Here is a 15000-nt window from a genome sequence, read left to right on the forward strand (position 1 = left end):
TGCTGTCCTTCAGTCCAGCCTTTTCCAGCCACTGGTAGGATTTCTTGATATCAGCCACTTCTTCTATCTGTCGGTGGTACATGCCGTGTGGGGGCTTGTCCCTCCATGATGGTTCCTCCTCCTCCTCCTCTGCATCATCAGGTTTCTGCTGCCTGAGGTTCACTTAGCAGGTCATCTTTTGGGGCCATCTTCCTGATGTATTCCTGGATGTTGGTTGCTTCATCCTGGACAGTGGCTCTGATGCTCACCAGTTCTCAGCCTCCCTCGTTCCGCTTAGTGTACAGTCTCAGGGTGCTGGACTTGGGATGAAACCCTCCCTGCATTGTGAGGAGCTTTCTTGTCTGGATATCAGTGGCTTCTATCTCCTCCTTTGGCCAGCTTATTATACCAGCGGGGTGTCTGATGACTGGCAGGGCGTACGTGTTGATGGCCTGTATCTTGTTCTTCCCATTCAGCCGACTTTTCAGGACCTGCCTTACTCTGTGTAGGTATTTGGCTGTGGCTGACTTCCTTGTGGCCTCCTCAAGGTTCCTATTTGCCTGCGGGATCCGAAGGTATTTGTAGCTGTCCTGAACATCTGCAATGCTGCCTTCTGGTAGTTCAACCCCCTCGGTTGTATCCGTAGCTTCTCAAAGATTCAGGATCCAATCATACAGGGCGGTGTTGAGCACCAGATCTCTGAGCTTGGTGGCCTGTATGCAAATTAAAGTTGGTCCAGTGAGTCAGGGAGGGAGGAGGTGATGAAGGATTTGACTAACCACTCAAAGCACTTCATGATGACGAAGGTGAGTAGTACTGGGCGGTAGTCGTTCTTCTTTTTGGGAACAGGGACAATGATGGACGTCTAAAAACATGTTTGGACTACAGACTGGAGCAGTGAGAGACTGCAGATGTCTGTGAAGACATCAGCCAGTTGATCTGCACATACTTTGAGGGCTCAGCCTGGGATGCCATTAGGTCCAGGTGCCTTGTGTGGATGAATTCTTTTAAAGGATCTGAAAATCTTTGCCCTGGAAATTACAAGTGGGCATCGGTCCTGAGCCTTTTGCACCTCCTCGGCTGGGGAGTTGCTTTCAAAGCGTGCCTAGATGTTCAGTTCATCTGGTAGAGATGCAGACAGTATCTCAGCACTGCTGGTTTTCCTTTTTTAGTCTGTGATAGCTCTTAGTCCAGCACACATGTTTCTGGTGTTGGAGCCCTGGTATTAGACCCCACTTTGTATCTGTATTGTCTCTTTGCACTGCTAACAGCTCCCTGGAGCGCATACCTGGAGTTGGAGGCATCAGTCCAATCTTTAAGTTTGGCATGGACTTCTGAATCGGGAATGTTCGTACAGTAATCCTACGGTACAGCGTCAGCGATACATTTGCCAATGTAGCCAATGACCATGTCTGTGTATGTGTTGATGTTGTCCTGAAACACATACCACTCCGTAGTGCTGTAACAGTGAGGTAGGACTGACTCTGATTGGTCAGACCAGCTCTGAATGGTCCGCATCACTGGCGGGGCCTGTTTGAGTTTCTGCCTATATGCAGGCGGAAGTAGAACAGAGATGTGATCTGGTTTGCCAAAGGGAGGGCGGGGGAGGGACTTATATCCATCCCGGAAAGGAGTATAAACCCGGTCAAGTGTGTTTTCTCCACGTGTAGGACAGCTGATGCACTGATGATATCTCAGCAGGACTTTCCTCAGGTCAGTGTTGTTAAAGTGTCTGGCCACAATAAATGCCGCCTCTGGCTATGAGTTCTCAGTCCTGTCGATAACCCCATACAGGTCATTCAGAGCCTGGTTGGTGTTGGCATGTGGTGGACATCACACCGCTGTGAGAACGACCGATGCAAACTCCCCCGGGAGATAATAAGGATGGCATCTGATGATAAGGTGCCCACGATTAGGAGAGCAGCCCATATAATAGAAATTATCTCCACATTTGAGCACCACTGGTTGTTTACCATAAAGCAGATGCCTCCCCCCTTGCTCTACCATGATGAATTTGTCCAGTCCTGGCGGTGAATAGAGAGTCCTTCTGGAACAATGGCTGATTCCGGGACCGAGGGGCCGAGCGAAGTCTCTGTGAAAACGCAACAGCTCTTCATGTCACGTTGAAAAACCATTCTACTCCTGAGTTCATCCAGCTAATTATCCGGTGACTGTACATTTGCCAGAAGAATACTCGACATAGGAGGCCGGCTTCCACATTTTCTCAGCCTGACCAGGACCCCGGCCCACAACCCCTACTTCCTTTGCCTTCTCCGTTTTCCAGGTACGGCAACAGTTAATCCCAGCAATGGATAATCCCCATTGTTTGTAGATCGTGGTAGAAAAGTGCTGTCTACCAATGATCTGATGTGCAGAAGTTCTTCTCTATCGTCCTGTATGACAGGGCTTGCTTTGGCAGCGTGCATGTTGCCAAAAACTCAGAGATAAATAAAAAGATAAAAAAAGACGAGAAAAAAACCAACAAAGTTGAGCAGCTTGAGATACGGCAGCCATCTTTGGTGCCATCTTGTGATTATTATTATTATTATTGTGTTTATTACTAATGTGTATGGGGACAATATTGACTTGTGTGAACAAGATATTAATTTGTGTGAACAAGATACTAAATTGTGCAAAAAAGATTAATTTGTATAAACAAGATATGAAATTGTGTGAAAACAAAGACAAACTGCTCTGACCACACTGACCTTCTCTCCCGGTAACCCCGGCAACCCCAGCCTTCCCTGTAAGGAACAGCAGCAGACGTGAGTGCATTGTTCTGCTTCTCAGTGTACATGTTTAAATAAAGTTGGACAGTTTCAGGTTTGACACTTACAGGAAATCCAGCAGGTCCTGGTGGTCCTGGCCGACCTGGTTCACCTGGAACTCCATTCAGTCCCTGCAACACAATTTCCAGAATCAGAGTGATGGCCTGACTTTAAGTTTCCTTTTTGCTGCTTTTTCTATACAAGAGAAGTAAACAGTATCTGCTCACAGCACAACATGAATCTCTGTGATTGTTTGTTAGTGAAATGCATGCTGGGAGTCGTAGTTGACTTCTCTCCTTCAGTCTTAATGTCCACAGGCTTGTAGCTTTGACTTTTTATCGAGGACGCAGATATTTTATAACACAGAGAGTTTCATGTTGATCACAAACTGTCAGTCATCAGCACTGTATTGAAGTAGTGAGGCTCAACTTCAACTCTACTTCCTGTCATCTGACTGCAACTGACCGTTTCTCCATCTGGTCCTTGTGGTCCAGTTGTTCCTTTAATGTCCTGACCGACGGGGAAGACAGGAGAATCTCCCTGAAACCGGAAACAATGTTTAAATAAACGTGAGGAGCTGGATATCGTCTCTGTCTCTGTGTTCAGGCATGAACTCTCACCTTTGCACCTCGAAGTCCTGGCTGACCCTGAAACACATGAACAGAGTTAGCTTTAGCTTCACATAGCTAATTAGCCTAGATTAGCATCATCCTCTTTCACTAAATGATTGACAGGTGAACAGGACATGTTCAGGGCGGAACAGCGTCCAATCACTGCATTGTACAGGAAGTAGGCGTAACTTACTCGCAGGCCAACCAGTCCTGGAACCCCGGGGTACCCTGGGTAACCATCATCCCCCTGGAGGACATCAATCAATCAATCAATCAGTCAGTCAGTGTGTTTAAGAGGTAAATCCTATATTAAAAGAGGTTATTCAACTCACTGGAGTCCGTCTGAAAACTGCATCAGCTGCTGCACTGAAGGTAAAAACAACCTAAAGTTTGGAAATGTTTGAAATTCCCTGACAATACCTGATTGGTTAACTATGATGTCATCATGTCAATAATCAGTCAAATAAATTGGACTTAGTCTCTCTGACAGGATTTCTCTGGTTGCTTCATTTATTTTCCTGTGGTGTACCTCAAGGCTCGTTGCTGGGTTTTATTCTTTTCTCTATTTACATGTTTCTACTCAGACATATTATTTATTTTCATTTGTATGCAGATGAAACGCAACATCTTCATGATAACCTGCCCTCATACTTTAGTCTGGGTAGCTTTGAGGAAGCTACATGTTGGATGTCTTCAGCTGAACGAAGACTAAATGAGATAATTGCATTTGCTCAAACACCCCGACTTCATGCCAAACAAAACGCTCGACACAAAATCTGAACTTTGAAAATCAAGAAGAAAAAGAGAAAATTATTAGAGTTTAATTAGATGTGTTGAGTTGATTTTCTGTTGATTATTCTAAAATTATATAAAGAATCAACTGGAGCTAATTAATTGAAAGTAAACCCATTTTTTTTTACTGTTTTCAGATGCAGAATAGACTCAGGTGTCTGATGCACTTCAGGTAAAATATGATGAGACAGTCACTCTACCTTTGTCCCGTTGCATCCTGGGAGTCCTGGTCGGCCAATGGGTCCTTCATGGCCGGGAAGTCCCTGAAAAAAAACACCAACAATAAGAAAATATGAATTAAATGTTCTTATCCAGTCATTATTGTGTGTCACTGAAATCTGCTGCCACAATATTTCAACTAACTTCAAATGAAGTTAAATGTTTAAAGATCAAATTTCATTTTATTTTCCTCTGCAGTGATCCGCCTCATCCTAGTGGAAACAGATTGAAACATTTTTCACTCATAAAAAGAAATAACTCTGGATGATAAAGAGATGATTTTATTCTCACATTTTTTTATCTTCTTAGTCTATAATATCAACATGCTTGAAATTCTCATTTATTTGTGTATTTTCTCATTCTGTGAATGTTGTATGAGGGTTCTTACAGGCAGCCCTGGTGGTCCTGGAAAACCTGGTTTTCCTGGAAGACCCTGAGGAACAGAGAGACAGTTACTGACTGATGTTTACCATTACATCACCACTTGCTTTATCTCTACAGTCAAGTTTCCCAAAACACCAAATCTGTCAGGACAAATTGTGTAAAATGATGCACAAGACAATGTAAAATATTTCCACCTGATGGAAATCTGCAGCCATAAAAACAGTTTGGAGCTGACAAAAAAGTGAAAACATGCTGCTTCATGCGGTGCCCTCTGGTGGCTCAGTGAGGGAATCATATTTCAAACTGTTATACAGGTGGTGTAGTCTCTTTAAGAAACAGCCCAGTGTGTAGGAAGTGTGCATGATGCGTGTGTGTGGTCAAGCGAGCGGGTGTGACTGTGATAGCTGCGACCGGAGCAGAGAGAGTTGAGTTAGCAGTTTAGCTGTGACAGTAGAAGTACAGTGTATGTACAGTTTGAGCTGTTCTGTCGGAGAATAAATGCTGCAACTCCTAAAGATTGAAGCTGAGCTCCCGTTTCTTGTTGCCACTTGTTGATAAAAGTGGAGGGAGTTGACAAGTTAAGTTAGCGGTGACTTCGGCCCTGGAGTAGTAAACTAAGTCTCCCCTGTGCTTCCCGACCATGGTCTGGACGCTGAAGCAGGAAAGGTTAACAAAACCTAAAACCTGAAAAACAAATAAATTAATCAGACTTTGAACTGTCGACTCTCTTAATTTACAGGTTTATGTTCCAGTCACTACGTGTCTTAGCCAACATGTTAACTGCTCTTATTGTCAGGATGTTTTCTATCATTTGAAATGTTTCCTGTTTGGCTGAATGTTACCATGGAAACGGTCAGTTATCTTGTGGGTTTTACCTGAGCCCTGTTGTTTGTATTTATTTTGTTTTTTATTATTATCTAATATTTGTTGAAAAGTTATTTGCACCATAAACATGGAAACAGATACCAGCCACTATAACCATGGAAACAGAAACCTATCATGGTAAACATGGAAACAGTCACCAGCCGGTAACTATGGAAACAGACACTAGTCCCAGTAACCACGGAAACAGACAACAATCATTGTCATCTTGTTCTATGGTTTCTTGTCTGATGGAGGTCAGAGGTCATCAGTTGTACCCGAGAGCCTTTCAGTCCTGGACGTCCTGATGCTCCCTGCCGACCCTGCGGACAGAAAAACAGACTCACAACCTGAAGAGAACCGAGGACAGAACCCGGAGGAACTCACAACACATAATAATAACAGTAATAATGATTAATAATAATATTAATTATAACGATGATAATAATACAGACCAGCTGCCAGCAGCATCAGATCATCTTTTATCTATCTTATTAAAACATATCTGATGCGATCAGTTTGGTGGTTGTTACCTTCTCTCCAGCTGACCCCTGGTTGCCCTCGTTTCCAGGGTAACCAATCACTCCAGGAAGCCCATCGTATCCAGGGTAACCAGACTCCCCCTGCAGCGGACAGAGCAGATCCTTGGTCAGTTCATCACGTAAACAGTTAACTCAGGTAAACCTTCTGTCACCTTTAAGTTTCTCTGCGATCGATCAATTTAAATATTGATCTCTGTGATCGATCATTTTAATGGAAGCGGATCACACAGCTGCAGTGCAGACGTGGTCTCAGGTAAACTCAAGTGACCTCATGTAAGCTGCCAGGGGAGGGTCCGTGTGTCAGTAAAGTTTAGAAGGTTAACTTTCTCTGCGATTGATCATTTTAAATATCGATGCAGTCGATCACACACCAGTTGTGATTGTCATGTGACCGCTGCACTGCAGACGTGGTAAACTCAGGTGATGTTAGGTGAACTCAGGTGACGTCAAGTGTGGCAGATCCTGGCTTTGGTCCAGGTGCATTCAGGTTCATCAGTGAACAGACGGACGTTTCATGTTCAGCAGAGAGGAACCAGCTCTTATTCTCCTCCTCACTGAACACACCTGAGATCACAGAGTGCACACCTGGGTGGTCCACAAACCACACCTGAGTCCATCAGACCCCAGGAGATCCACATCAGACTCTAGAGATACACATTAGATCCACATCAAACTCCAGTCTCAGGTTCAGGTTCACCCCTGTTCACATTAAAGACATCACAGTTGCCTGAGCAGCAGCACTCAGGTAGAAACACTCAGATTGATCTGCCAAATACTGATTGATGATGTTTGACTGGAACCTCTCAGCTGATCACCATCAGTACACCTGTCGCTCTCACCTGAATACCATCATCTTCATCCCTCACATAGGTGATCAACAAGTTCTGAAGAGAAACACCCTCAACAGACAACACATATCAATATTTACATCAATGACAACAAGAAGAAGATTCTCTTTACGGTGTTGTCTGTTTTGATTTAATATCAAAGAAACAAAAGAAACTAAAATTTGATTAAGAACTGCTGACCTAAAGTTCTTATTTAACATAGCACATAAAAACACCTGAGTTCACTGAGTTCACTGAGTTCTGGTTCAGATCTGCTCACCTTTTGACCTTTGACCCCGTCACAGTGACAGAAGGACTTCCCGCTGCAGTGACACACCTGCAGAGACACAACACACGAAGATGGTTTCATCTGTCATTTAGTCATTCAGTCCAGATTCTCTGTGATCTCATCAAAGGGAGACAGACAGACAACAGAAGGAAATGACTGCATGTTTCTGTTCAGGAAGCATCTTATGAACCTTTTTTTCCCAGAAACATCTGAACTTCAGATGCTCTTAGAAACAATTGTCTGACTTCCACTTTTATGATCCAATAACATGAAATCTTTGGGCATCACATCGAATCATAAACTGTGACTGTGAAAGGACCGAAATATCCTGGAAACTGTCGATCACTTCTTTCATTTTATTAACGACGTTTCGGTCCTCAGACCTTCATCAGGATACTTTGATTCAGTAACATGAAACATAAAAAGCAGCGACCTGACAGCTTTCTTTACTGAACTCTTTTCAATCCTTTAAATGTGTCTTTTAGTGACGTCTTGTGTTTCATTTACATTTTGTCTTTATGCTTTGCATGTTTTATATAAAGTACTTTGACACTTTGTGATTGATGTGTTTTTAATATACAGACAAATAAATATGAAAAATGACTTTCCAGTGTGTTTGTCATCCTCTTCATCACTAGACTGAGCGTGAGGTTTCCTCATGATACTTTTCATCTCTCAGACATATTTTAGTGAATTTAAACCCAAACACGTCTCTGTATCCTGCAGGTGTAACAGTCGTCTTCCTGTGATAAACTGAAGCAGCAGACAGCAGCATTCAGACAGACAGGCTGATGTCGTCTTATCTTCATTCCTGTCTCACATCCCGCAGGACGCCTCGATGCCAGGAGACGCCTCAACACGTTCGGGACCGCAGCAGAGCATCGTGGGTAATGTTCTACATTCAAACGAGTCTGTGTCTGAACTCAGATCAGATTATCTTGATGTGTCCTGCATCAGATGACACATTTGACCCTCATGACCTGCCTTACAAACCCAACTATGACGAACATTTATTTTACCGTCACTGTACATTTTTAAATGTTGTTTTCGGCAGCAGTGAGACAATTGATCTGAAAATAAGAAACAGAAATTCTTCAGGTGTCAAATATCATTTGAACACCTCAAATATTTCAGTTTACAAATGTGTCAGAAATCTGATTTATGTCCTTTTTATTAACACAGCACACATACAGCGAGAAACGCAGCAACACAGCAAGAAATGCAGCAACACAGCAAGAAACACAGCAAGAAACACATCAAGAAACACAGTAACACACCTAGAAACACAGCAAGAAACACATCAAGAAACACAGCAACACAGCAAGAAACATATCAAGAAACAAAGTAGCACAGAAACACATCAAGAAACACAGCAAGAAACACATCAAGAAACACAATAACACAGCAAGAAACAGAGTAACACACCTAGAAACACAGCAAGAAACACAGCAAGAAACACACCTAGAAACACAGTAACACAGCAAGAAACACACCTAGAAACACAGCAAGAAGCACACCTAGAAACACACCTAGAAACACACCTAGAAACACAGCAAGAAACACACCTAGAAACACAGTAACACAGCAAGCAACACACCTAGAAACACAGAAAGAAATACACCAAGCAAGAAACAGGGTAACACACCAAGAAACACACCTAGAAACACAGCAAGCAACACACCTAGAAACACAGTAACACAGCAAGAAACACAGCAAGAAACACACCTAGAAACACAGTAACACAGCAAGAAACACACCTAGAAACACAGAAAGAAATACACCAAGCAAGAAACGGGGTAACACACCAAGAAACACACCTAGAAACACAGCAAGCAACACACCTAGAAACACAGCAAGAAACACAGAAAGAAACAGAGTAACACACCAAGAAACACACCTAGAAACACAGCAAGAAGCACAGCGACACAGCAAGAAACACAGAAAGAAACACAGCAAGAAACACAGAAATACACCAAGAAACACAGCAGGAAACACACCAAGAAACATAGAAAGAAACAGAGTAACACACCAAGAAACACACCAAGAAACACACCTAGAAAACACAGCAAGAAACACAGCAAGAAACAAAAAAGAAATACACCAAGAAACACAGCAACACAGCAAGAAACACAGCAAGAAACCGAGTAACACACCAAGAAACACACAAAGAAACACACCTAGAAAACACAGCAAGAAACACACCAAGAAACAAAAAAGAAATACACCAAGAAACACAGCAACACAGCAAGAAACACATCAAGAAACAGAGTAACACACCTAGAAACACACCAAGAAACACACCTAGAAACACAGCAAGAAACACAGAAAGAAACACAGTAACACACCAAGAAACACACCTAGAAACACAGCGGGAAGCACAGCGACACAGCAAGAAACACAGAAAGAAACACACCAAGAAACACACCAAGAAATAGAGTAACACACCAAGAAACACACATAGAAACACAGCAAGAAACACATCAAGAAACAGAGTAACACACCTAGAAACACAGCAAGAAACACACCTAGAAACAGAGTAACACACCAAGAAACACACATAGAAACACAGCAAGAAACACAGACAGAAACACAGTAACACACCAAGAAACACACCAAGAAACAGCGTAACACACCAAGAAACAGCAAGAAACACAGCAAGAAACACACATAGAAACACAGCAAGAAACACAGACAGAAACACAGTAACACACCAAGAAACACACCTAGAAACACAGCAAGAAACACAGAAAGAAACAGAGTAACACACCAAGAAACACACCTAGAAACACAGCAAGAAGCACAGCGACACAGCAAGAAACACACCAAGAAACACACCAAGAAACAGAGTAACACACCAAGAAACACAGCAAGAAACACAGCAAGAAACACAGAAATACACCAAGAAACACAGCAGGAAACACACCAAGAAACACACCAAGAAACATAGAAAGAAACACACCTAGAAAACACAGCAAGAAACACAGACAGAAACACAGTAACACACCAAGAAACACACCAAGAAACAGAGTAACACACCAAGAAACACAGCAAGAAACACAGCAAGAAACACACATAGAAACACAGCAAGAAACACAGACAGAAACACAGTAACACACCAAGAAACACACCTAGAAACACAGCAAGAAACACAGAAAGAAACACAGTAACACACCAAGAAACACACCTAGAAACACAGCGGGAAGCACAGCGACACAGCAAGAAACACAGAAAGAAACACACCAAGAAACACACCAAGAAATAGAGTAACACACCAAGAAACACACATAGAAACACAGCAAGAAACACATCAAGAAACAGAGTAACACACCTAGAAACACAGCAAGAAACACACGTAGAAACAGAGTAACACACCAAGAAACACACATAGAAACACAGCAAGAAACACAGACAGAAACACAGTAACACACCAAGAAACACACCAAGAAACAGCGTAACACACCAAGAAACAGCAAGAAACACAGCAAGAAACACACATAGAAACACAGCAAGAAACACAGACAGAAACACAGTAACACACCAAGAAACACACCTAGAAACACAGCAAGAAACACAGAAAGAAACAGAGTAACACACCAAGAAACACACCTAGAAACACAGCAAGAAGCACAGCGACACAGCAAGAAACACACCAAGAAACACACCAAGAAACAGAGTAACACACCAAGAAACACAGCAAGAAACACAGCAAGAAACACAGAAATACACCAAGAAACACAGCAGGAAACACACCAAGAAACACACCAAGAAACATAGAAAGAAACACACCTAGAAAACACAGCAAGAAACACAGACAGAAACACAGTAACACACCAAGAAACACACCAAGAAACAGAGTAACACACCAAGAAACACAGCAAGAAACACAGCAAGAAACACACATAGAAACACAGCAAGAAACACAGACAGAAACACAGTAACACACCAAGAAACACACCTAGAAACACAGCAAGAAACACAGAAAGAAACACAGTAACACACCAAGAAACACACCTAGAAACACAGCAAGAAACACAGACAGAAACACAGTAACACACCAAGAAACACACCTAGAAACACAGCAATAAACACAGAAAGACACACAGTAACACACCAAGAAACACACCTAGAAACACAGCAAGAAACACAGCGACACAGCAAGAAACACAGTAACACACCAAGAAACACACCTAGAAACACAGCAAGAAACACAGACAGAAACACAGTAACACACCAAGAAACACACCTAGAAACACAGCAAGAAACACAGCGACACAGCAAAAAACACAGAAAGAAACACACCAAGAAACACAGCAAGAAACAGAGTAACACACCAAGAAACACAGCAAGAAACACAGACAGAAACACAGTAACACACCAAGAAACACACCTAGAAACACAGCAAGAAGCACAGACAGAAACACAGTAACACACCAAGAAACACACCTAGAAACACAGCAAGAAACACAGACAGAAACACAGTAACACACCAAGAAACACACCTAGAAACACAGCAAGAAACACAGAAAGAAACAGAGTAACACACCAAGAAACACACCTAGAAACACAGCAAGAAGCACAGCGACACAGCAAGAAACACAGAAAGAAACACACCAAGAAACACAGAAATACACCAAGAAACACAGCAGGAAAGACACCAAGAAACACACCAAGAAACATAGAAAGAAACAGAGTAACACACCAAGAAACACACCAAGAAACACACCTAGAAACACAGCAAGAAACACACCTAGAAACACAGCAAGAAACACAGAAAGAAACAGAGTAACACACCAAGAAACACACCAAGAAACACACCAAGAAACATAGAAAGAAACAGAGTAACATACCAAGAAACACACCAAGAAACACACCTAGAAACACAGCAAGAAGCACAGCGACACAGCAAGAAACACAGCAATAAACACACCAAGAAACAAAAAAAGAAATACACCAAGAAACACAGCAAGAAACACATCAAGAAACACAATAACACAACAAGAAACAGAGTAACACACCTAGAAACACAGTAACACATCTAGAAACACAGCAAGAAACAGAGTAACACACCTAGAAACACAGCAAGAAACACACCTAGAAACACAGAAAGAAATACACCAAGAAACACACCTAGAAACACAGAAAGAAATACACCAAGAAACACAGCAAGAAACACAGCAAGAAACAGAGTAACACACCAAGAAACACAGCAAGAAACACAGTAACACACCAAGAAACACACCTAGAAACACAGCGAGAAGCACAGCGACACAGCAAGAAACACAGAAAGAAATACACCAAGAAACACAGCAAGAAACAGAGTAACACACCAAGAAACACACCTAGAAACACAGCAAGAAACACAGCGACACAGCAAGAAACACACCTAGAAACACAGCAAGAAACACAGAAAGAAACACAGAAAGAAACACAGCAAGAAACACAGTAACACACCAAGAAACACACCTAGAAACACAGCAAGAAACACAGCAAGAAACACAGAAAGAAACACAGCAAGAAACACAGCAAGAAACACAGCAAGAAACAGAGTAACACACCTAGAAACACAGCAAGAAACACACCTAGAAACACAGCAAGAAACACAGCAAGAAACACAGCAAGAAACAGAGTAACACACCTAGAAACACAGCAAGAAACACACCTAGAAACACAGCAAGAAACACAGCAAGAAACAGAGTAACACACCTAGAAACACAGCAAGAAACACACCTAGAAACACAGCAAGAAACACAGTAACACAGCAAGAAACACAGCAAGAAACACAGCAAGAAACACAGCAAGAAACACAGAAAGAAAAACAGCAAGAAACACACCTAGAAACACAGCAAGATACACAGCAAGAAACACAGAAAGAAACACAATAACACAACAAGAAACAGAGTAACACACCTAGAAACACAGTAACACATCTAGAAACACAGCAAGAAACAGAGTAACACACCTAGAAACACAGCAAGAAACACACCTAGAAACACAGAAAGAAATACACCAAGAAACACAGCAAGAAACACAGCAAGAAACAGAGTAACACAGCAAGAAACACAGCAAGAAACACAGTAACACACCAAGAAACACACCTAGAAACACAGCGAGAAGCACAGCGACACAGCAAGAAACACAGAAAGAAATACACCAAGAAACACAGCAAGAAACAGAGTAACACACCAAGAAACACACCTAGAAACACAGCAAGAAACACAGCGACACAGCAAGAAACACACCTAGAAACACAGCAAGAGACACAGCAAGAAACACAGCGACACAGCAAGAAACACACCTAGAAACACAGCAAGAAACACAGAAAGAAACACAGAAAGAAACACAGCAAGAAACACAGTAACACACCAGGAAACACACCTAGAAACACAGCAAGAAACACAGCAAGAAACACAGAAAGAAACACAGCAAGAAACACAGCAAGAAACACAGCAAGACACAGAGTAACACACCTAGAAACACAGCAAGAAACACACCTAGAAACACAGCAAGAAACACAGTAACACAGCAAGAAACACAGCAAGAAACACAGCAAGAAACACAGCAAGAAACACAGAAAGAAACACAGCAAGAAACACACCTAGAAACACAGCAAGATACACAGAAAGAAACACAGAAAGAAACACAGCAAGAAACACAGCAAGAAACACAGCAAGAAACACACCTAGAAACACAGCAAGAAACACAGTAAGAAACACAGCAAGAAACACAGCAAGAGACACAGAAAGAAACACAGAAAGAAACACAGAAAGAAACACAGCAAGAAACACAGTAACACACCAAGAAACACACCTAGAAACACAGCAAGAAACACAGCAAGAAACAGAGTAACACAGCAAGAAACACAGTAAGAAACACAGCAAGAAACACAGTAAGAAACACAGCAAGAAACACAGCAAGAAACACAGTAACACACCAGGAAACACACCTAGAAACACAGCAAGAAAAACAGCAAGAAACAGAGTAACACACCTAGAAACACAGCAAGAAACAGAGTAACACACCAGGAAACACACCTAGAAACACAGCAAGAAGCACAGAAAGAACACAGTAACACACCTAGAAACACAGCAAGAAACACAGTAACACAGCAAGAAACACAGTAAGAAACACAGCAAGAAACAGAGTAACACACCTAGAAACACAGCAAGAAACACAGTAAGAAACACAGCAAGAAACACAGCAAGAAACAGAGTAACACACCTAGAAACACAGCAAGAAACACAGTAAGAAACACAGCAAGAAACACAGCAAGAAACAGAGTAACACACCTAGAAACACAGCAAGAAACACAGTAACACAGCAAGAAACACAGTAAGAAACACAGCAAGAAACACAGCAAGAAACAGAGTAACACAGCAAGAAACACAGTAAGAAACACAGCAAGAAACACAGCAAGAAACACAGTAACACACCAGGAAACACACCTAGAAACACAGCAAGAAAAACAGCAAGAAACAGAGTAACACACCTAGAAACACAGCAAGAAACAGAGTAACACACCAGGAAACACACCTAGAAACACAGCAAGAAGCACAGAAAGAAACACAGTAACACACCTAGAAACACAGCAAGAAACACAGTAACACAGCAAGAAACACAGTAAGAAACACAGCAAGAAACAGAGTAACACACCTAGAAACACAGCAAGAAACACAGTAAGAAACACAGCAAGAAACACAGCAAGAAACAGAGTAACACACGTAGAAACAC

The 15000-nt window shown here is 42.1% G+C and overlaps 1 protein-coding gene across 3 annotated transcripts in view; it reads right to left on the reverse strand.

Moving 5' to 3' along the window:
* col4a3 (collagen, type IV, alpha 3) overlaps window positions 1–15000 on the reverse strand; it is a 70271-nt gene that overhangs the window by 47856 nt on the left and 7415 nt on the right. For all 3 annotated transcript variants that reach the window (XM_042413799.1, XM_042413798.1, XM_042413797.1), the window contains exons 3-12: window positions 7264–7320; window positions 6148–6237; window positions 5893–5937; window positions 4758–4802; window positions 4351–4413; window positions 3552–3605; window positions 3368–3394; window positions 3213–3287; window positions 2816–2878; window positions 2688–2723 (exon numbers count right to left, since the gene is read on the reverse strand). In XM_042413799.1, the coding sequence (XP_042269733.1) occupies window positions 2688–2723; window positions 2816–2878; window positions 3213–3287; window positions 3368–3394; window positions 3552–3605; window positions 4351–4413; window positions 4758–4802; window positions 5893–5937; window positions 6148–6237; window positions 7264–7320 (555 nt within the window). The remainder of the gene's footprint in view (window positions 1–2687; window positions 2724–2815; window positions 2879–3212; window positions 3288–3367; window positions 3395–3551; window positions 3606–4350; window positions 4414–4757; window positions 4803–5892; window positions 5938–6147; window positions 6238–7263; window positions 7321–15000) is intronic.

Source organism: Thunnus maccoyii, chromosome 6 (genome assembly GCF_910596095.1).
Source record: "Thunnus maccoyii chromosome 6, fThuMac1.1, whole genome shotgun sequence".
NCBI classification, from domain to species: Eukaryota; Metazoa; Chordata; class Actinopteri; order Scombriformes; family Scombridae; genus Thunnus; species Thunnus maccoyii.